The sequence below is a fragment of the Lagopus leucura genome, unplaced genomic scaffold, assembly GCF_019238085.1.
Source record: "Lagopus leucura isolate 7727_CA_CO unplaced genomic scaffold, USGS_WTPT01 Super-Scaffold_100004, whole genome shotgun sequence".
NCBI lineage: Eukaryota > Metazoa > Chordata > Aves > Galliformes > Phasianidae > Lagopus > Lagopus leucura.
Genome location: NW_024962264.1, coordinates 68,299,322 through 68,322,672, shown reverse-complemented (window position 1 = coordinate 68,322,672; position 23,351 = coordinate 68,299,322). Strand labels below are relative to the sequence as shown.

The 23,351-nt window shown below is 44.1% G+C and overlaps 1 protein-coding gene across 1 annotated transcript in view; it reads right to left on the bottom strand.

Annotated features, from left to right (window-relative positions):
• ATRN (attractin) overlaps positions 1-23,351 on the bottom strand; it is a 145,704-nt gene that overhangs the window by 33,520 nt on the left and 88,833 nt on the right. Inside the window, 1 exon segment of the mRNA XM_042871122.1 lies at positions 7,112-7,173. Within this exon segment, the coding sequence (XP_042727056.1) occupies positions 7,112-7,173 (62 nt within the window).

Here is a 23,351-nt window from a genome sequence, read left to right as displayed (position 1 = left end):
AATTATGAGCAGTGATTGTAAGTAATCTTCCCTTAGTTGGTCTCAACAAATGCATGAATGGTTTCCTGGTATGCATCCAGCACGCTTCATGCCATGGGTTACTTCCAGCTCCAAACAAAAATATGAACTTCAACACCCTGTCTGGTTTTATATTGTACCCTTAAACTCCTTTCCATGGTAAAAAGCATATTCTCTCCACCCCAGATACCCTTAAAGCTCTCCAAATAAGCACGCTTTCAATTTTAAATGGCAGGAAAACTTCATCAGCACAACGATGCGATGCATTCTCATGAAGAGAGTAGAAAATCCATCTGGCGTATTAGGGCCCAATTATTAAACTCTCCTATAATGTTTATCTACATCAGAGATGCTAGTAAAAATGGCAGCTTTAAATGCCAAAATATACAGCAGCTTGAATACTAATATGCCTTAACATACATCGGTCGTTTAATAATTTCAGAAAGCACTGCAATGATTACTGGCAGCACATCACAAATTGCTATCTGAAAGAAACTTTTAATGGGCTGGTGAGTTGTAGGACACATTTTTAACTACTCAATGCATTAAACCTCAGAGTAATTGGAAACAAATACAAAATGCTGAAGGAATTGCCCATATGATGACGCTAGGCAAAACCAGCCTGGCTGAATGCCTCTCTTATTACTGTGTGTTGCTGATGGGCTCTGCCTAACAGCTCTCTGCAGCCTACAGCAAACCAATAGACCTGAGCTACGGATTAATGACCTTATCTTTCTGCTGAAGACAGTGCTGACGTTGAGCAACCCAACTTAGATGTGGCAGCTGATTTTTTTTTGTACTTGAAAAGGAAAAATAGATCTACTTATTCATAAGCACAACCAATCATAAAATCATTAAGGTTGGAAAAGACCAAGATCGTCAAGTCCAACCCCAACCCATGCCCGCTGACCACATCCTTCAGTGCCACATCTCCACGGTTCTTGGATACCTCTGGGGACAGTGACCCACCATTCCTGGGCAGCTGTGCCAGTGTCTGACTGCATTCTTTCAGAGAAGAAATGTCTCCTAATATCCAGCCTGAATCTCCTGTGGCGCAACTTGAGGCCATCACCTCTCACCCCATTGCTGTTACCTGGGAGCAGAGGCCAACTCCCACCTCACTTCAACCTCCTTCCAGGCAGTTGTGCAGAGCCATAATGTCTCCCCTGAGCCTTCTCTTCTCCAGACTGAGCCATCCCATTCCCTCAGCTGTTCCCCATAAGACTTGTGCCCCCAAATCCATCACAGCTCCATTGACCTTCTCTGGATACGCTCCAGGGCATCAATGTCTGCCTTGTAGTGAGGGGCCCAACACTGAACACAGCACTTGAGGTGCAGCCTCACCAGTGCCAAGAACCATGGCGGATTCTACCATCGTGGAACCAGTTTGACTAGAGCTTTGAGGTCTTTCTGGAAAGCAAGTTTTAATAGATTTGTCTGAGGGGAGAGGGTCAGGTGGGAGGAAGGGAAAGGCTCTGCCCTACAGGGCAATGGGCATGGAACAGGGTGCCCAGGACAGTGGGCACAGCCTCGAGCTGCTGGAGCTCAGGGACCATTGGGACATTGCTCTCAGCCACAGGGTTTGGGTGGTGCTGCGCGGACTCCTCAGTGATCACCATGGGTCCCTTCCAACTTGGGATATTCTATCATTCTGTGATGTTATTATGAACTTTTGCATCCAGGCCTGGGGCCACCAGTACAGGAAGGACGTGGAGCTCTTGGAGCAGGTCCAGAGGAGGGCAATAAGATGAGCAGAGGGTGGAGCAGCTCTCCTGTGAGGAAAGGTTGAGGGAACTGGGATTGTTGAGCTTGGAAAAGGGAAGGCTGAGGGGAGACCTCACTGTGGCCTTCCATACTTGAAGGGAGCGTATAAACAGCAGAGGTAATGGCTGTTTACGAGGGTGGATAGTGACAGGACAAGGGGGAATGGTTTTAAACTGAGACAGGAGAGGTTTAGGTTGGATATTAGGAGGAAGTTTTTCACCCAGAGGGTGGTGAGGCACTGGCACAGGTTGCCCAAGGAGGCTGTGGATGCCCCATCCCTGCAGGCATTCAAGGCCAGGCTGGATGTGGCTCTGGGCAGCCTGGGCTGCTGGTTGGCGACCTGCACACAGCAGGGGGTTGGAACTAAATGACCATTGTGGTCCTTTTCAACCCAGGCCATTCTATGATTCTATGACTCTATGAACTCATGGGAAATGCCCCAATTAATTGTTGTCAGTGGAGTGTTGAGATACACACCTGGAATGGCTGGAACACACCTGGCTCACCTGGAATGGACACAATGCCTTGTAACTCACTGCTCTTTCATTTCCATCACCTGTATTGACTAAGATAAGACCAAGGACACAACACATATGCAAACCTAAATTAAACTCTACAAACCTGTAAGCTAAACCCACTGAGTCAATAGGTTTAAAAGAAAATAAAAAAGAGTGCTTATACCTCACCCCAAACCCCTATGTCACCATGGGAGACTGCAGAGGCCAAAAGCATAAATAAGCATGGGATTAATTAATGGAGCAGAGACCATATGGCACTTCTGTGCTGCACCATGTGTGACCACTGTGGAGAGGTAACTGAAGAGGGATGAGGAGAACATGGAAAGAAGGAAGTTATGAACAGCAAATTCTTAATTTTCCTCATCTTGTCAGAAATAACATTCAGATATTTCCAAGCTTTTCCTTTACCTTGGGGAAAAAACAGAAGGAAAAAAAAAGATCCAGACTGTATCTTAGATACGTATCTCTGCTGCAGAAAGAAACTATTTAATAAGCAAAAAGATTAAATAAAGTAGCTGCAGCACGACTTCAGGTTTGAATTATTGCAAACAGGTCATTCCTACTTAATAAAAACACTGGGCAGATGCTTACAGCCATGAAAACCAATATAGAGCACCTTAAACCACCTGCTTGACAATCATATAGAGATAAACACCATTCCTTTTTTCTCTTTTTGCACCAAAGCAAACTACACAACTTGATATGCAGACCTCAGCACAGGCCACAAATGTTCACACCAATGCTGTGGTGCCATGAAAAGACAAGATTTGCAGTGGACTCTATCTTGAAGCACCATGGTAAGACTGCAAGGAGACTTAGATAGAGGCAGCACTGAGCATCCCAGGGAGGATGTTCTGAGCACAGATATGAAAGAAAAGATGGAGCAGCCAAGAAATGGGGTGAATGTTGCACATGAGGACACAGAGCAGAAGTGCAGTAGGAAAAGCACGCAATGTATGTGAGTGGAAGAAAGCATAGGGTGAGCTCTTATGGAAGGAGAAGGTGATTATAGTTCATAATAAGTCTATATAGCCCATGGAAAAGCAATGATACCCTCTTGCACTCTTAGACCCCAAACCTCCAAATGTCTGTGGCCATCTATCTGGCCAACCTTGCTTGTTTCCTGCATAGAGGACAAGGGATGCTGGCAGCCATGTCCTTGCCATACCTCCTGGCTTCTTCCCTGGACACAGCAAGCATAGTTTGCAGTCTTCCACACCATGTAAGGCTCAGCAGCTTCTTTGGAAGACCCCTTTGGCCACACAGTTTTGTTCACTTCCTTCTTCTGACCTTTCAGGCAAGTCAGTGAAAGAATGCATGTCTCCTTGCTTTGAGTTTCTTAGGACTGCTATGTTAACAGGAAAACAGCATTGAACAGCAATGACGACGTGCTGTGACCTCGCTGCCACCCTCTCCAGGTTTTGGAGCACAGGGGTCTCCTCTCTGTGATGAAAGGGAGTTACAACCATGATCCTTATCATGTTATCATGATCCTTATCATACAAGGCACGCTTTCTCCTTCTGTTCTGCTGTTTCTTCTGGTGCTTACACGTGCTTTTCCACCCTGATTTCCTTCAAACCTATCAATATTTATCTTTTAAGTCTCTACTGAACATGGAGAAGCACTGATGAAATACAGATGCAATGTTTTACACAGAAAAAAAAGGAAAGGAAGTAAGAGGACTGGAGGTCAGTACCATGAGTTTAAAAGCTTTGATATTTTCACATCTTTTATATGCAATGAGATACTGGTGAAAAATACATCTTATAGACTGGTGTGATGGCACACAGGGGAAAATAAAATACAGATACCAACAACAATATTCACCAAAGCTCGAACTTTCTGCTGAAAGAAATTGGCAAGATTTGATATTAAAGAGTTGCACTACAGAAAACAGAGAAGGAAACTGGAAAAAGAAACGCTTGCTTGCAATTCATTTAGATTTGCAAAGGTTAACAATGCTTAGAATATCATTTCTCCTGCAGCTCCAATTATAATGCAATATTAACGACCCTGCAACTTCACGTTGTACCTCAGCCTTTATCCACTGACATTTCCTTTGCTTGAAATAAGCAGCTAACGTGTTGCAAAACAAAATAATGGCCACACATAGCCACACTGACTCGAAAAGGAGCTCCAGGAGTCTAAGGGCACCTCCAGATGCAATACTCACCCCCTTGTGACCCAAAGTAGCCCAACTCTTAAATTAAATGGAAACCAAATCCTGATGTCACAGAAGTGCACTGCCTGGTTCCTGGCTTCTCTATGTGCCTCACAGAGAGCTGGGGCTCTGCAGCAGCCTGTGATGCTCCTTAAGTTAAGCTGCACTGGAGATACACAAAGTGGCTTGCACTCCAGTGCCCACTAGAGGGATTTACTTGACCTCAGTCACAGCAAACAACAGCAAAGAAATGAAGACTGTAAAACACCCATTTCCCTGTAAGGTTCCCCATGAACCTCAAGACACAGCTGTGTCTTTTGGTGGCATGGCAGCAGGGCATATTGGGGTTGGGGTCACAACAAAGCACAGGGTGGCCCCTGTGGGATGGAAACATTCCACATCATCACCAGCAGAGCAAACTCATATAAATGTTACTTGTAGGATAACGAAGTCATTCTGAACATTCATTTTCCAGGACAAGGAGTCTGTTTTCACATCCATCACATTCAATGAGTGACAGACGTTCCAGTTCTCGCATTAGAGATGGTCTATATCTCCAAAGTGGTTTTACCAATGGCCTTTAGGCTTTGCAGAAAGCATTTCCATTGCCTCTGCTCAGCGTGCAGATTTTTCAGCCAACTTTATCTCATTAGCATCACAGGGGGCTATCGGCTCTTTAACTTGGACTCAACTGTGATTATGAGATGCACAGCAGAGCATTAGAAATAAAAGAGTGCATCCTACAGCATCACAAATACAAGAGTTTCAATAGTTTTCCTTACACACAGAGATGAATCATGCTGCTGGTTCCTTAGCAAGTAGGAATGAATGTAAAATAAAATACTAGGAGAGGATCCTAGCAGTAGTTACAGTTGAAGAAACGAAGACTTCTTAATGTATTATGAATGTGTGGTTGGAAAGGATCAGTAAACTGTCTTTCTCCTTAACACATGCATTCTTATTCCTCTGGCATGTTAAGATGTTATTAAAGTGACATGGAAACATTACTTATTAGGGAGAGCCATGTGATAGCAGTGAGGGAAGGAAGGAAAATCACTGCTGCCTGGCTTTGGTGCACCTAACTTCTGTGTTTCCAACAGCATGAGCTCACTGAGGTATTTAACTTATGTATCACAGAATTATAGAATAGCCTGGGTTGAAAAGGACCTCAATGATCATCCAGTTTCAACCCCCTGCTGTGTGCAGGGTCAGCAACCAGCAGCCCAGGCTGCCCAGAGCCACATCCAGCCTGGCCTTGAATGCCTGCAGGGATGGGGCATCCACAGCCTCCTTGGGCAACCTGTTCCAGTGTACCTTCTGCCTAAAACTGCTGTGCTCTTCCAATAACCAAACTACATACATTAAAGGGCTTCAAACTCTCATCTGCAGGTGGACCTCGGTCTGTGAAGAGCGGATGGCTAATTTGGAAAGCACAAATCAACCATGTGCCATTAAAAAGGAAATGAAGAGCCAAACTACTCCTCTGTTAGTTCTTTTAGGAAATTAACCTGCCACGAAGATTTTTAGAAGAGGTCTCGACTGCAATGGAACAAACCATTAAGTCTGATCAAGGAGTAAACACTTCTTGCCTATTGATGCCAACAAAGCAGTGGTTCAAAGCTGGTGTTTACCTGGGATTGTATTAAAGCACACCACACACTGCAGAAAGAAACCACTCGGATCTGATATAAACTACTTGTCTGAAGGACCCATCTGGAGCTCCTTGTTTTAATGAACTTCAGCACGGAATCTAAAACAAGGTGTTATTCACATTGCTCATTTTAAAATGGGCACAATATTGCATAGTTTAAAACAGGCTGTAAGTTCTGGACTAAACAGACACATAAACCCCACTTGTGTGCGTTCTTCCTATAGATCAATTACTGCTTTGTATCTGTGGAGCATTACCAGTTCCTAAAGTAAGGACTAAAGCATCAGATCATGAAGACTTAAGGAGACGGCTGCTGTGCTTGGGGGTTTAGTTAACCTCTGTGTCAGGGATGGATTGCTTTGGAGGATGGAAAAGGAAGCAAATACCAAAAATACGTCTGTTGGTTGCACTCCTATGGAATCAACAATTTACTTTACACTAAGGAAAGAACTTTACCAAGCAGTTCCTGAATGAGTATTCAGCTTCAACTGTGTCAATTTATACGATTATATTTGATGTATTCTCGAAGCTCAGTCTGAAATCAAAAGGTGCTCCCCTACAGAATTTGAAACCAGTCCGTGTTTAACTCAGTAAAAATCATAGATTTATAACTTGCACCTGAGGATATGGGAATATCTATAATTTCTCTACGACATATTTGATCTGCACGACGTGGGGTCCAAAAAGCTGTCTCCTGTACCACTATAAAAGTAACTTCTGCACTTCAGAGAGCCTCCCACCTCCCCCAAGCTCCCTTTCTTTGCATGCACAGGACAAGATGCATCTGCGAACGCAGGCAGACAATTTTCTTAACATAATCCCTAATTAAACGCTTTAAACACAGTAGGAATTTCCATTTTCTGGGCTGTCATGTAAGCAGGATGTTTAATTAAAAAAAGAGCAACAACAACAACAGAAAAACAAAGACTGCACTGCAAAACAAAAACGCAACGGAAAAAAAAATGAAGAAACATTGAGCTGTCTGTAAGGAAATGTACCTGAAAAACGTCACAAAGAACTGTACCAGGTCCATAAAGTTGCTGTGTTGTGAGAATGCAATCTGCAAAAGAAAAGCAAAATGCTTTCTATTACTGAAAAGTGAAGTTATACTCAACGCGCGTTGTTTCTGGGGCTGGAGAAATGACAGTGAAATAATGCTGTAAGTCCGAGTTGAAAAAGCACTGGAATATTTGGAGGGAAAAGAAAGCAAGTTACATTGTTTGAAGCCACACATATCCAAAAGAAACTAAACGTCTCTCCCTGCAATAGGCAAGGCATGGCATTCAGTGCATGCTAAGCACTGCGGAGAAAGCACGACTCGGTGCAGTTTTAAAGAGCTCCAGTGGAGTGTTTGCAATTATCGTACCGACAGCAAAGCACAACATGAACAAGTTCTAAACGCATGCCCCTGCACAAAGAACACTCTTGCAACAGAATCTCCTTGAATAAGTAACTTACACCGAGAGCAGCAAAGAGGCATGAAATACAGAAGATAATAGAGACTGTGAAAACAGCTATGGCATTCATCTTAGCTCGCTGCCCTGCAATCCACACCAACTGCAAAGAAGAGCGAAAAAACAAGCCTGTATTTTGGACAGAAAACAGAGGGAAGAAGCGAACAGGAAACTGGGAGGTGGTTAAAGGCAAGGGGAAAGATTAGGGAGCTTGGGTAAAAATAACAAAGCGGAGGGGAGGCAAGCCAACAGCAAGGCAACTTCTGCAACATTAGGAATCAGAAGTTCTTTCCAGGTACCTCCTATTTCCTCTGACTATCAATCGCAGCACCACAACAGGATATTAACTCTTTCATGAAGTATCTGAATGCATTTCAAAACTGAACTGAAATCTGCATTTCACCTACAAAAGCTGCTGGTGGATATTAAATTCACTTAAGGCATCTTTTCTTTTCTTTCCCCTTCTTAATGAACTGCAACATTAGCATAAACCTCTGCTCCCAGCAGCAGCCACCTTCCAGAAATCATGAATACATGCAAAACAAGAAGCAAAAACCAGAAACACCTTCTATTATCGCATTTGCTCCAAATACCACAATCACTTTGTCACAAATAGATTGCAATGCTCTTAAGCTGAAAGCTCCTTCGCAGCGCATAACTTTGCTGGAAAGGCAGCTTGAAAAGCTGCAGACCAGATGCGTGTGATCTCAGCACTACTGCTTCTGAAAGAGATGAAAACAGGACTTGATTTTTGGCTCAGTGCTTTCCAGTGTCTTTCTGAGCAGCAGAAGAGAGATGAAGAGCTCGCTTTATGTTTTAAAGCCAGCCTGGTGACTGAGGTGGTTCGTTGTTTGCAGAGCTGTTGTGGTGTTTCTTTAAGGCAGAGATATTTCTCATTGTAATACCACACCCCAAAATAAAAACACGTCCTGCTTCCAGCAGTGTGAGAAAGAGGGGCTGAGAATAACTGTGGGCAAAGATGCGCTGTCAAACAAAGACCACATTGTGTACCTACAGTTGATATCTATATAGGAAAGCCTGGAATGTTTTCACAGAAACACTATCATAGAATCATAGAATGGCCTGGGTTGCAAAGGAGCACAATGATGATGTAGTTCCAACCCCCTGCTATGGGCAGGGTCACCAACCAGCAGACCAGGCTGCCCAGAGCCACATCCAGCCTGGCCTTGAATGCCTGCAGGGATGGGGCGTCCACAGCCTCCTTGGGCAACCTGTTCCAGTGCACCACCACCCTGTGTGTGAAAAACTTCCTCCTCACATCCAACCTAAACCTCCCCTGTCTCAGTTTAAAACCATTCCCCCTTGTCCTATCACCATCTACCCTCGTAAACAGCCGTTCCCCCTCCTGTTCATACGCTCCCTTCAAATATGGAAGGCCACAGTGAGGTGTTCCCGCAGCCTTCTCTTCTCCAAACTCAACAAGCCCAGTTCCCTCAACCTCTCCTCACAGCAGAGCTGTTCCAGCCCTCTACTCATCTCAGTGCCCTCCTCTGGATCTGCTCCAAGAGCTCCACGTCCTTCCTGTGCTGGGGGCCCCAGGTCTGAATGCAGTGCTGCAGATGGGGCCTCACAAGAGCCGAGTAGATGGGGATGATCACCTCCATGTCCCTGCTGGCCACTCCTCTTTCAGTGCAGCACAGGATATAATTGGGCTTCTACACCATCCACAGTGTTTCTTTTGCCTACCTGTTAGAGCTCTTCCTTTGCAAAGATCAACTGCGTGGCTGCACATCACACACAGACTGAAAGAATGGCAAGGTTGAGTTCTGCAGTTTACTTCTCACAACATTTTATGTTATTAAACCTGACCAATCTGTGTCACGGGCAATTTAGTATCATAATTGTTAATGGTTTGCTTACTTAAAGCTTAATTTCCCCTAATATAATCTGTTCCTAGGACTTAATTAATTCAGTTACATAGAAAGTTTGGTTAGAAATAGCCATTATAAGTAGACTGTTCATCCTGAATATAGGGAAATACAGCACAAATTTTGTAGCGGTATGGATTTCTAATTAAGTTTAGACGATAGTGGAAGATTCATTTATCCACTCTCAAAATCTAATTTTGTACCGAAAGAATAAGCAGGGAAAGTGCAGGAAAACACAGCGTGTAACACAGGAGGGGGGGAGGACCTCCTCCAGGCACCGAGCAGAACTTCAGCTCTGCTGTTAAGTCACCATGTCACTTCCATGGCAGGTAGAATAGAATCATAGAATGGCCTGGGTTGAAAAGGAGCACAGTGCTCATCCAGTTCCAACCCCTTGCTGTGTGCAGGGTCACCAACCAGCAGACCAGGCTGCCCAGAGCCACATCCAGCCTGGCCTTGAATGCCTGCAGGGATGGGGCATCCACAGCCTCCTTGGGCAACCTGTTCCAGTGCTTCACCACCCTCTGTGTGAAAAACTTCCTCCTAATATCCAACCTAAACCTCCCCTGTCTCAGTTTAAAACCATTCCCCCTTGTCCTATCACTATGCATCCTCACTATTCACCATGTGTCGTGCCAACAACTCTTCTTAGAAATCACAGCATCATCAGAATTGGAAAAGACCACTAAGATCACAGAACCATTGAATGGTTTGGGTCAGAAAGATCACTAAGTTCAACCCCAAACCAACCCAGCTATGCCCATAACCACATCCCAAGAGCCACATTCACCTTTTACTTCCTCTACCATTCAATTAACATAAAATATGAAGGCAAAAAGAAAGTTGGTCTACTTCTACCACCCAACGCCATCTACATGCAATAGTTTCAAAGCACTTGGCCACAGAACATTTTGTCTGAAGGAAAAGCGATTGGAACCCAATTGAAATTTCAGTAACAGTTGGTATCTCAAACTCAGTATTCTTCTGGAGTGAAACTACTGCCTGTGACTGATACAAAAACTGACAAACAAAATGGGATGATTACATACCAGGAACTGGTTTGCATTAGTAACACAGTCAGTGTTCCAGTAGCAAAGAAATTTCAATATAACTTAGATTACTTTATTTTTTCCTCCCAACATGACCAAGTGATTCTTAGTCTGCGACTCATGTCAAAACAACTTCACTTTATGCCCTTATGTACAACCATATCTTAGGGCATTTAAGCCCCAGTTCTTTGATTTACAAGTGCCTTCAGCTCATAAAAAAAGTATCTGGATTTCATGTACCACTAAGAAAAATTAGTAACACCAAACTGATGAGAAACTGTAAAAATGTGTGGGTTTTTTGTTAAGTATAGGAAGAAATAGTGAAGAGAATTATAGATAAATCATCACAAAGTAACTCTTCCCAGTTGTGTTGGAAATTATTGCTTATTCTCAACACATAAAAGCAGAACTATTAGCCACAATGGGAGTGGGGCAAATTTCTCTCCAGACTCAAATAATTTCTTGTATTCAACGTAACTCATTCAGCCTGAAGAACTGCCAATGGATTGAAGAACACCACCAGTACAGTACTATGATAACATATTTTGGAGCATTTGGGGTACCTCGGTGCTTGAGAAAACATGAATGAACAGAGAGAACATTATTTTTACAGCATTTCTTTCTCCCTGTAACAATTCAGGATTATTTTGCTGTATTTTCTTCCCACTTTTGCATAAAGGAAATAGAATCACGTCAGTTCTGCCTTTCTTCCCAACCCCACTTCACGTCAGGGGGGAGAAAGTGAAACTGGAAATGGTATTTTGAAGAGGACGCTCTCTTAGAAAAAGGAAGAATATAAAACTTAATTAACTTATGAAATTGGAGAGGTACAGCAAAGAAGGCACAGTGGGAGGTTGACCACCAGGGTTTGGTGCTCGCTTTGAATTCATAAGATCTTTAAAAAGGGTCCCTAGCACTGAATTCACCAGCTTCACTTTGTAGGTGGGAGCACCTTATGGTGTCCCAGCCTACAGAACCAGTCAGCATCAAAAGCCAGGGACATGAAGAGAGCTCAGACTGTTTGCTTTCTACTTAAACACAGCCCCAAAGCCAAAGTTAATGAACAAAAAAGCAGCACAAAGGCTGAAAGCTCCAAGGGGATCCAAAGAGCCAACAGCCAAACAAGCTGCACGTGACATTTATGCGCACCTTTCTCTATTTCTTCTCCAGCACCTCCACTTTCTCTATTCTGTTTTTCTTCCTTTCTTTTTTTTTTTTGTTTCTTTTTTAATGGTTAGAGGCAAGGATTCAATCCGACCTTGGAGAATACAGACAACAGTAAGAGGAAGCCATAACCTGAATGCTGAGTGCCTGTGCTACTGTCAGAGGACCAGCTGAAAAACAAATGTGTCTTTTTTCTGAGTGCTCCTGAGTGATGCCAAAGTCATCAAAACACTCGTTGTGCCCTTTGTGAGAACGATGGGGGGAAAGAGTGCTCTTCTGCTTAAGGGCAGCACCATTACAGACAGCAGCTCTCCTTTAAGCACGAACTCATCTTGCCCTTGTGAAACTCATGGTGTTGTTTTTGGTTCTCTCCACTTGTCAGCAGCTGTATGCCAACTCAGCAGTGAGGGTCTGTGAAAAACCAATCAACCTGACAACCCAACTCCACCATCCATACAACGCTCCTGGCTCTGCCGTGTGCTGTTCTGCTCATCTGTAATGAGCAATGTAGGTTGGTAGGACAGCAGAGAGCTGACCTTAGGAACTTAAAAAGAGCGTGGCCAGCTGATTCTCCCCCTCTGATCTGCATTTATTAGGTCACATTTAGAATACTGTGCCCAGTTCTGGGCTCCCCAGTTCCAAAAGAACAGGGATCTCTGGAAGGCATCCAGTGGAGGGCCACAAAGGTGATGAATATGAGGAAAGGCTGAGTGACCAGGGTCTGTTCAGCCTGGGGAAGACTGAGAGGGGATCTGATAAATGTGTATAAATACCTAAAGGGAGGTGGAAGGCAAATGGATGAAGCCAGGCTCTTCTCAATGGGGCATAGCAATAGGACAAGGAGCAGTGGCCTAAAACTCGAACATAGGAGGTCCTGTACTGACATGCTTAAGAATTTCTTTACAGTCAGGATGATGGAGCACTGGAACAGGCTGCCCAGAGAGGCTGTAGAGTCTTATTGATTCTCAAGACCCAGCTGGTTGCCAACCTATGCGACCTACTGTAGGGAACTGCTTTATGAGTGGGGTTGAAGCTTCAGGGAAGGAAGGTCTTGCACGTGTAGCACTCATTTCTTAACATATGAAGTACCATATCTTAGAATATAACTGTCTCAGGATTAGATATTTGGTCTTCACCAGTGTAGTATTCATTTTATTTGCATTGCCCTTAGTTACTTGACCAGAATTCTGTCTTTATTTAATGCTCCTAGAAATATGGTTTGAATTTTAGTCCTGTGTGGAGCCAGTAGTTGGACCTGTTGATCCTTGCAGGTCCCTTACGACTCAGGATATTCTACAGCCATCAATAGCTGAAGATCCATGAGAACTGGGTCACAGAGAGGAGAGATGTCCCAGAATTTGGTCTGTTCCTATTCGCATTCCCCATTGCTCATCAGAAGCTCAAAACCAATCTGCAAGTAAGCACACTCAGACTGCTCTGATACCTCGTAGAAGAAAAGCTTTTGGTAAATTCAGCACAGCTGAAGAGGTTCATACGCCCAAATTTATATTCTACAACAAATAAAAATAAAATTTCCACTAAAATTTGATTTTCACACCTACTACTGTGAGCCATGTTGCTCCTGTGTGGAAAGCCAATGAAGGAGACAAATGACTTCTTCTTCACATGCTGCAATGCTAACTAAGCCATTGAGCCTTTATGGCACAAACATTTGATATTGTGCAAATATAAAAACTAGTTCACTTCTGAACTTACACCAAGCTGAAAATCGATTTATATTCCAATACTGTGCCGCCTTACTGCAGTAGTCACAAATTGTCACTTTTCAGCTAATTGGCTGCAGTCAGCAGTTGGCTCAGAAATGCCAATTATCTACGCTTTGTCTCCCTATGTGAGCTCTCCGATTGCTGTGCAGAGCAAACACAGGCATAGCTGCCTCTAAATTAAAAATAGAGCTTAAGATCGAGTCCCCCATTTCTGGGCATCACAAAAAATTACCACACAAACCTGACAAACGGGAAGTATTTGATCAGAAAAACAGCCAGGTGCTGAATAGCGATGCACATCTAAATTTCAAGTGTACCAGCAAACAATGCTCTGGGAAGTGCCATAACCAGGGCAGCAAGCTCAGTTTGGGCCCTGAGCACATCCAGTGAGACACTGGAGAAGGTCTCCCAGAGTGCCTGAGGATGCTCCATCCCTGCAGGCATTCAAGGCCAGGCTGGATGTGGCTCCGGGCAGCCTGGTCTGCTGGTTGGTGACCCTGCACATAGCAGGGGTGCTGAAACCAGATGGTCATTATAGTCCTTTTCAACTCAGGCCATTCTGTGATTCTGTGATCTGAAAGTTCCCTTCCAACCCAAGCCATTCTATGATTCTATAATCTTCCGTATGGTAACCCGGTACCAAATGCCTCAAGAACCTGAGGTAGGGCCAGAAAACACTCAGCTCTTCGAAGAGCTGAAAAATATGAAAATATCTCAAAACTAAAGATCAGGCCTTTCCATGGCCATCTGCAGATCCTGCCCACAGACTGATGAATGGTCGTACAAGACAAGAGGGATACCGAAGCTCAAGGCTATTGGACCAATCCTGCAGGAGAGAAAAAATGAAATAAAAGGGTCCCTGCTCCTGCCTCCAGAGCTGTGTCAATAAGAGGGAGTACCTGAAGTAACAGCAAAAGTCATGCTGTGGTGGTGAGCCTCACGGGTTGTGAAGGCAGCAGCAGCAGTATCTGGCTGCTGGGTGCCATGGAACACACAGTATTGTGACCTCTCCGGTAGCCAGGCTGTGGGGTCAGCTGCTGGGTGCTCCTCCTTCAGCTCCTGCTGTGAAAAGTGCATGGACAACAGCAGCATGCCTGTGGCTGGCATCAGGTGGAGAGATGACTAGCAGAGATGGTGCTATGTCTTGCTGCTGTGGGTTAAGATGTACTGCTACAGCTCTTCTCACACCCAAGAGTTAAAGCAGCTTTTGAGATGGGCTAGAGAAGGAACTCACACCTGTAAATCTACCCCAAGTTTCGATTTTGTTGGTCTTAATGTCAAAACTGAAAACTCAAGAAGCGACTTCTACAACAGCTACAACTCCCCAGTGCCTTAGGAAAGTTTAAGCAAACATTAAATGATGAGGCAGCATTTGAGATGAGAAGGAGATACAAACTCAGATGAGAAAGGTCTAAGTCCAAACTCATTGGATTTCCATAGTATGAGGATCTCAAAGGAGTTCTTGTATTCAACAACACTTGAAGCTTCTCCCATGTAAGGAAAGGTTGAGTGACCTGGGTCTGTTAAGCCTGGAGAAAAGAAGACTGAGAGGGGATTATAAAGATCTAAAGGGAAGTGGGAGGCAAATGGATGAGGCCAGGTTCTTCTCAGTGCTGTGCAGCAACAGGACAAGGAGCAATGGCCTAAAACTTGAACATAGGAAGTTCTGCACTGACGTGTGGAAGAACTTCTTTACGGTCAGGGTGACGGAGCACTGGAACAGGCTGTCCAGAGAGGATGGGGAGTCTCTGATGGAGACATTCAAGACCTGGCTGGATGCTGACCTGTGAGACATATTGTAGGGTGCCTGTTTTGGCAGGGGGGTTGACTCAATGACCTCTTGAGTTCCCTTCCAACCCCCGTGATTCTGTAAAACCTTAAGATGTAGTAGTAAGGGACACGGTTTAGTAGGGAAAACACTGCTAGTAGGTGGACGGTTGGACTGGATGATCCTGGAGGTCTTTTCCAACCTTGGTGATGCTGAATTCTACAATTTCAGTTCTGATTCCTCCCCATAGCAGAGAGCCTGACACACACATAATTCTGTCTTACTTCTCGCCAGCAACTGACCAAAATGTGGTGATTTTTTCCATAAGAACTCAGTCTGAAGACAAAAGTTAAAAACAGGACATTCTGAGGTAACAATTAAGCTCAGTTAAATTATTAATGTTAACCGAAAACTAACTTTAGTCCCTTATTTCAGTTATTAAAAAAACAGACTCCTTGAAGTTATTTTAAAGGCTCAGAAACAGAATCAAACAGTCCCAAACATCCCACCTTGTACACTGCCTGCAGATAAAATCTCTACTTACCTGTGGCCTCTCACAGTCTGTATATTGTTAAGGTATCCAGCTGTATGCCTTTGAAAGCAAATTCTCTGCTTGCAATTCAAAGGGAAGAGAGTAGAAATAAATAAGAAGTGCAGAAAAGAGATGTTGTCACATTGCTTCTGCCCCAACACAGCTCACTTCCAAAGCTCTTCTTTTTGTCCAAGAAAGGATTTCTGGTTGCTTACAAACTTTTGTATATCCACACTTAACCTTGATGTCTGACCTACAGGTTTGGTAAAAGCCCATTGGAAAGGGATTTCTATTCTTTGAGCAAACTTCTGTGTTGCTGGTTTTCATTCTGCCACCTCTAAGCAACAGTAACTTCTCAACCACAGCACAAGAACTATGTTTCGTGCCTTCTGGACTTCAACAGTCTAACTAGAAGGGGAAGAAGAGAAGGAAATGCAGGTCAGGAGCTCACCCCGTTACGAGGAATTCAGAAGAGGAAAACAACACAATAAAATCCCCCGTTTAATAAAAAGAAAAGAAGGGAAAAAAACCACTCTGGGTTTAACAGTAACAAATTCAGGAGTGCAGGAGACTTCTTAAAAACCTATCTAAAATACCAGCCCTTACGCTGGACCTCAGATGTGTTTATGCTGTGGAGCTGTTTCCAGTTATCTCAGCTTGGCAGTGGGGACTGTGTTCCCATGTCGGTCTGACAGCTGCAGCAGGAGGGCCAATGCCACGACTGCATCCCACAGCATCTGGCTCACACCACGGGAGGAAGAGGCACTAATCTGCAGCTGGGAATAAAGTTTTGGTGACAGAGCGAGCTTTCTATATGAATCTCGTCAGAGGGAAAAATAATGCTTATATACTCCCTGTTTTTCAGTGGATTTGGATTTATACACTATTGCAAAAATTACTGCGGAGATGAAGCAGCCTCGAGCTGCTTTGCAAAGTGTGCTTGCAAATACAAAGACGGAAGCCAGACACAGAAAGCAGCCACTGAGTTTGCAATGCTCCACCCTTCCCTGCTGCAAGTCCCCAAGTTCCTCTGCTGCACCCAATGCTGCTGCCCGGATGTGTTTGTGAAGGATCCTGTTGGCTGGCTCTGCGCCCAGCACAGCTCCAACACCATCTGTGTGCAGGATAAGTGAGATCTGCAAGCAGACCAACTATTCACAGGGAGTTTCAACATGGAAAAAGTTAAAACTTCAGCACACGACAGCTCAGCCACTTTCCCAGACACTGGAAGTCCAGGATAAGTGAGCTTACAGCATACAGCCACCTGAATGGCTGCCAAAAAACTTACGTAAATGGAATAAAAGTTGTTTTCCTGAAGAGCTTACAATCATAAAATGGCCTGGGTTGAAAAGGACCACAATGATCATCTGGTTTCAACCCCCCTGCTGTGTGCAGTTTCACCAACCAGCAGACCAGGCTGCCCAGAGCCACATCCAGCCTGGCCTTGAATGCCTCCACAGATGGGGCATCCACAGCCTCCTTGGGCAAACGTGGGTAGCAAGCAGGAATCAAAGATAATGAGAAGAATAAAGCAGCTAAATACAAATTAGAAAGCTTTTTTTTAGGCCGCAAAATAGCTGGCAGATGGAAGTGGCCAAAACCTTCTGTCTTGAATCATCTCTGACCAGACAAAGCACAGGACAAAGCAAGAGAGGGCTGACAGCTACAGCTCTAAAAGTGGAGAAAGAGCTCGGTCCCCCTCCCCAAAAGTCATACAGGAGGAATCATTTAAAATACTGATCAATCTGTATCAGAAAAGATGTGTCCATGAGCTGCAGCCTGATCTGGGTTTCTTTCTTCAAGAGAGGGAAACCACAACGGAAGGTTTCCTTCCAATGGATTAGATGGAGCCTGTGTGACCGCTGAGCAAAGGACAGCCTCATTACGTGGTACTGATAGCCACATCCTCAAGGAGAGATGAAGCCAGAATTCATGAGCTGGACTGCTTCATGCATCAAGGTTTTATTTTTTAAGAGCCTCTGTTATGACTTTGCATTAAAGACATCTTAATGTGGAAAGAAATCACTGCTGGGGAGGGAAAAATGAGCAATGTAGATCCAGGTAGATAAATGCAGAGGGAATGGCCTTAAGTCGTACCAGGGGAGGCTCAGGTTGGATAGTAAGAAGAATTTCTTCTCTGAAAGAGTGGTCAGGCACTGGCACAGGCATCCCAGGGAGGTGGTGGGTCACTGTCCCTGGAGGTGGCCAAGAACCATGGAGACTGGCACTGAGAGATGTGGTTATGGGCACGGTGGGGTGGGACTTGGTGATGATAAAGCTCCAAGTAGAGAAACCAGGTTGGAACCTGTCTTATTTGCACTGTTTCAAGAAATAACTATGCATGACACCCATCGTTATAGAAAAACACACCTGATTCAGGAAAAAAAAATAATAATCCAAACCCAATCTTCCCAGAAATTAGTTCCTAGTGGCCTCATTATACCAGGATGCCACAGTGCCACGCTGCCCTGACCCCAACTCTCTGTGCTGTGAGTGAGATTTGGCAGTATGGTAAAAACATCTTAATGTGAAGTCAGGAAAGACATTTCAGCAACATTCCAAGAATGGATTGTTTTCAACACGAGCAAAGCAGACTTGCAGAGCCAGCTGAGGTTTGTTAGGGGAGCACTGGTGGCTCTGCTGTCATGTCAGACAGCCAAACAAACCTTTTGCTTTTGCCAACCCACTTATTATGGGATGGATTTTCCCCCAGTGGATAGTTCTGTCTACTGTGTTTGAGTGTTGTGGCTTCTTGTGTTCTATTCCCAGTGCACTTTTCTCCTCTTCATTCACTCCGTGTACTGTTCTTTGGCTCTTTAAATGAGCTTTCACGTTAAGGAAATACATCCAGCTCTTCTGGTAGTCATAAAATCTTCCCAGCAATGGCCCACATCGCTCATTTGCTGAAACATATTTCAACCCAATGCTTCCCATTTACATTCAGCAGTGGCCCACTGTACTTTCAGGAAGAGCTGCTCAGCACAGAAGCACAGCACCTGCAAGCAGTCGGCACATCACCACCCTGGATCTCACCCAGGAGGAATTATTGCTAATCTAATGCAGACTTTGCTTCCACATAAAATTAATTCTACATTTTTTTTGATATGATGCTTTCCAGTCCTGAAACTTGAAAGAAAGAGGAAAAAAAAAAAATCATCTATCTTTAAAGGTGAGAGAATCATAGAATGCCCCATACATATCTTATCCATACATCTTGCTCTCACATCCAAAAGAAAACTCTTCCTACAAAATCCTTTTGGTATTGTTAAAATCTGAATCTCAGTGTATGCATCTCTGCTCCCCTATAACTTGATTTATTTATGTAGCTGATGTTTTGGGAAAGCCACGTGGCCAGACTTCCAATGCTTCATGAACATATTATGATAAGCTTCAGAAACAGAGATGTGTGAGTTACTTCTTCAACACAGCTAAATCATCCATATGAGACTGTGACGAGAAAACAAAACAAAAGAATATTAATAGGGTGGCCTGCATTAAAATGGTACCTTTCCTGATTTCAAAGGAAGATAAAAATAGGGAAATAAAAATATGGTGCAGACTGAGACAGCCTTGAAGGCTCCTCCCATCCTGGTACAGCTGAAAGAGGCTGTGATGGAGCGTCACATTTCCAGTCGGAGCAGATGTCACTGAATCATCAAGGTTGGAAAAGACCCCAGAGATCTCCAAGTCCAACCAGCAGCTCACATCAGTGAACACTACAGAGCACGATGCGACACGCAGAGAGGTCATGGTTCAATCCCAAGTACAGCTCGAGCTGTAGGTATCAACCCCAAGACTCCAATAGTTGGATAGAATGATAGCAACCCTGTGCAGCAACACAACATCTGGGGAAAATCGGGTGTGTGCAGTTCTCAGTGCTGCTGAAGCCTCCAGCCAAAAGCAGAGGTTGGAGCCCATCTGAGAAAGGTTGAATTGCCTTTGAGAAAAACCTCAAGTTTTAATGATTTAAGAACAAGGACAAGGAGGAATGGTTTTAAACTGAAATAGGGGAGGTTTAGGTTGGATATTAGGAGGAAGTTTTTCACGCAGAGGGTGGTGAGGCACTGGAACAGGTTGCCCAAGGAGGCTGTGGATGCCCCATCCCTGCAGGCATTCAAGGCCAGGCTGGATGTGGCTCTGGGCAGCCTGGGCTGCTGGTTGGTGACCTGCACATAGCAGGGGGTTGGAACTGGATGATCACTGTGGTCCTTTTCAACCCAGGCCATTCTGTGATTCTAAGAAGCTGCTAAGGAAAATACTACTTAATGTGAAAGGGAACAACTTCGAAAAGGAGAAAAATGTCATCGGTCGATGCCAAAAATACAAAGGCAAGAACAGATAAAAAGGAAGCAGCTGTTTCGTGTTTTAAAGTATCATTTAACTGTACTGTTTCAAATCTTTCCATCCCCAGCAGAAGATGTCAGTTTGCCTGTTCTGGAAATCAGCATGTAATTGCATGTCTCCAAAAGTAATTACATTGAACGGCAAATTTCATCAGATTAACAAATTGATTTACGTTTCATTGTTCGGGTGGAAGCAAGCAAGGCTCTCACACAGCGAGCGGCTCCCAAGCACCTGCAGTTACATCTAAATAAAGGCAAGGGACATCATTAGCAAACAACTCTGGCATTCCAGGGCTTTCAGAAGCAAAACTGAAAGAAGGCCTTACGAATGGAAGGATCCCAAAGAGCAGAGGGTGATTATATCTCATCACCGACACCTATGCCTAATTAGAGGCATGGAAGGCACAGTGAGGACCTGGAAGGAAAGATCACCGGCTTCAGGAAGGCTTCAAACCTACCTAATTATTTTATAAGAGCAATCCCTACCTATCTGTACGTATTTTATTCTCTTTGGCCAACAACAAAAGCTTCTTTTCCTTTACCCTATGGAGAGCTTTCATTCGATTAGCCCGTGGCTTTTGATTACAGAACAACATTAATTTACAGAAAGGCTGGAAACATCCACGGGCCACATCCATCCTCAGGGATATTTACGCCCTATATCAAATGTTTCCTCCAGAGACACATCAGGGTATTAGAGTCAGTTACAGACTCTGCTTTTTAACTCCAGAACACTATCTTTGCTCTGCCTTGTTACCAGCGTTATCAAAGCCTTTTAGTTAGGCTGTAAACCTCAAAGAGGGAACCCTAGAGAGCATCATGAGCAGTATGCATGTCACCTTAGAGAAGTGGAAGGCCTCTACTAAAAGGAAGCATGGGATGCAGCATTCCTGGGGTCCCACGTTCCTCACCTGGCAGGAGCTGAGTTACCTCAACGCTGTTTTTGGCTGCGCTGGTGCTTCATCCATCACTCTGCAAGGTAACACAACGCTTTCCGACACACATTAAGCACTGAATGGCAAGTCAAATTGAGGCTTAATTGAAAGTGGTATTATGATTCACACTAATGGCAACCACCTGTTTTATGGGCAACGCCGCCAATACAAATAGCAGGATGGGGAATCTGGTATCAGAAGAAGAAATTTAATCTAAATCTGCTTTAATGAAGATTTCCTTTGAAAAAGAAGAGCGTGGAAGAATTTAGCATTTGCATTCTGCTAGACACACGAACCGTGAGGCATTAAACTAATGATGATAGAGATGAGAGTAAGAGCTTTGTCTGAAGGTTGCAAAGGCTTTTTGGGAATATAATTCATGGCACTTTATAAAACACTGGCTATTCTTTCCTACTTGGATAGCCTTGTTCAGCATAAGGGGAAATGAGCCTGCTTCACCCAGCCAGAGAGCCATTCCTTACAAGAACCTCAGTCTACTTTATAATTCCTCTCTGCTCTGAAATACAGCTGACAACAGCAGCATATGGCTCCATGTGAACTTTGCCTACATAATAACACAGGAAATATCCTCTGGCTTAAGAAAAAGACACATTTACTCGTAATTGCCAGCTCTGCAATGCCAAACAGACACACAGGGAATCTGCTTCCTTACGCTCCTATACACGTTTTCAGAGAATGCATGTAAACCAGTAGGAACTGATTTAGAGGTCAAAGGAGGCCATTAGCAAAAATAATACAACCCCACAGCAAGCTGTTCAGCTGCAATGAGAGGCAGAGCAGAAATCCTCTGATGTGCAGGAATAAACAGAGTGTAGTTGGTTCCCTCAGAGCAACAGCTAAGGGAAGGAGGAGTTGGATTTGAGGATCCTTGTGGGTCCCTTCCAGCTTGGGATATTCTATGATGCTAAGAGAAGGTTGCAGATGCAGTAGTCACTGGTCCAAAACACTAAGCTTCATTCTGAGTGCAAACACATTTTCATATCAATGTGAAACCTTACTCTGCTCTATCTGGAGCACCAAGATGTGCACCTTGCTTCAGAAGTTGGATGCAGCCAACCTGGTAACGTTATGCCAACAGTAATTTAGCAAAAGCAATGCGAAAAGCTGACAGGAGAGCACCAAAGGAAGGTCCGAGGCTGGTGGTGATGGATTGATGGTTGGACTTGATGATCCTAGTGGTCTTTTCCAACCGTAATGATTCTATGAGTCATAGATCATTCAATAACAGCACGTCACTGCATGGAGAAGCTTACATCTTGGGACTCCATGGGGGCTCTGCACACACAGCAGCAGGGAAGCGTGTGGACACATAAGTCTGCATGTGCAGGTTGGTGACAGTCATCTGGCCTATCACCAAAAGCAAGCTCTGCAAATAAAAGGCTGATTTAATTACAGCAGATTTCAGGCTGTCCTCAATTTTCGGCTGGCTCTGTCATTTGTTACAATTCCTGTGCTTGAACTTCTGGCAGTTCTGTGTAAAGCAGCCATCAATTTAACAGAGATGAATTGTTTCCACCTTTCGGTTCACCATTCACAATTTCAGGAGATGAACTATGCAGCAGTTCAACATTTTGAGTGGGTTCGCAAACATTTTCCTATCACTGTAAACAGCCTGTTTGAAATATCCCGAATAATTATGACAACACATTATGTGACTGAGTTAAGCTATCCACACTCCATTAACTTTCAGCATAGAAGGGAATAAAGCTTTAGGAGAGACTATATAGACCCTCAGCTGTGAAATAAATCAGCTGGAGGAACCCTGAAAGAAGCTTCAACAGCCCATGCTGAAGTTTGCGAAATTAAAGAAATGTAGGCAGCAGAGGCAATTTTAGCTATTTTTCCAGCACAGCCTTTATTAAATCATGCTAGAAGGCAGCAATTTCAGTGACTTGAAAGTTTCCTCATATCTTGCAGAGGCCCCAAACAGTGGGTGATGTTTAATGCCATGGCAGCACTCCTCCAAGCATCGCACGCGGTGACGCTGCGTCGGCACGGTGACACTTTCCCGAAGCCCAACACGATGATGAATTGCAGAGCAATGAGATTTTGCTTATTTTGTATGCAAAAGGCTGTAAAATTCCTTCACCTCTTTTTGTCCCTTGAAACATTTGGCTTATAATTAACATTTAAGCATGTTCAAATTAAAATACTTCAACCAACACGAGAGAAAGAGAGGAGGCAATCGCCAGTTAATGACACAATTACAAACTGGTTGTTTTTTTCTTAATCAGCTCCTAAGCTTCCTACACGCACTCAGCAAGCAGCAATCTATGTAAAAAGCTTTACAGAGGGTGGATCTGAACTGTGGGAGAGCAAAGCCTGAAATCACATGGGACAGAATGAGAATGACAGC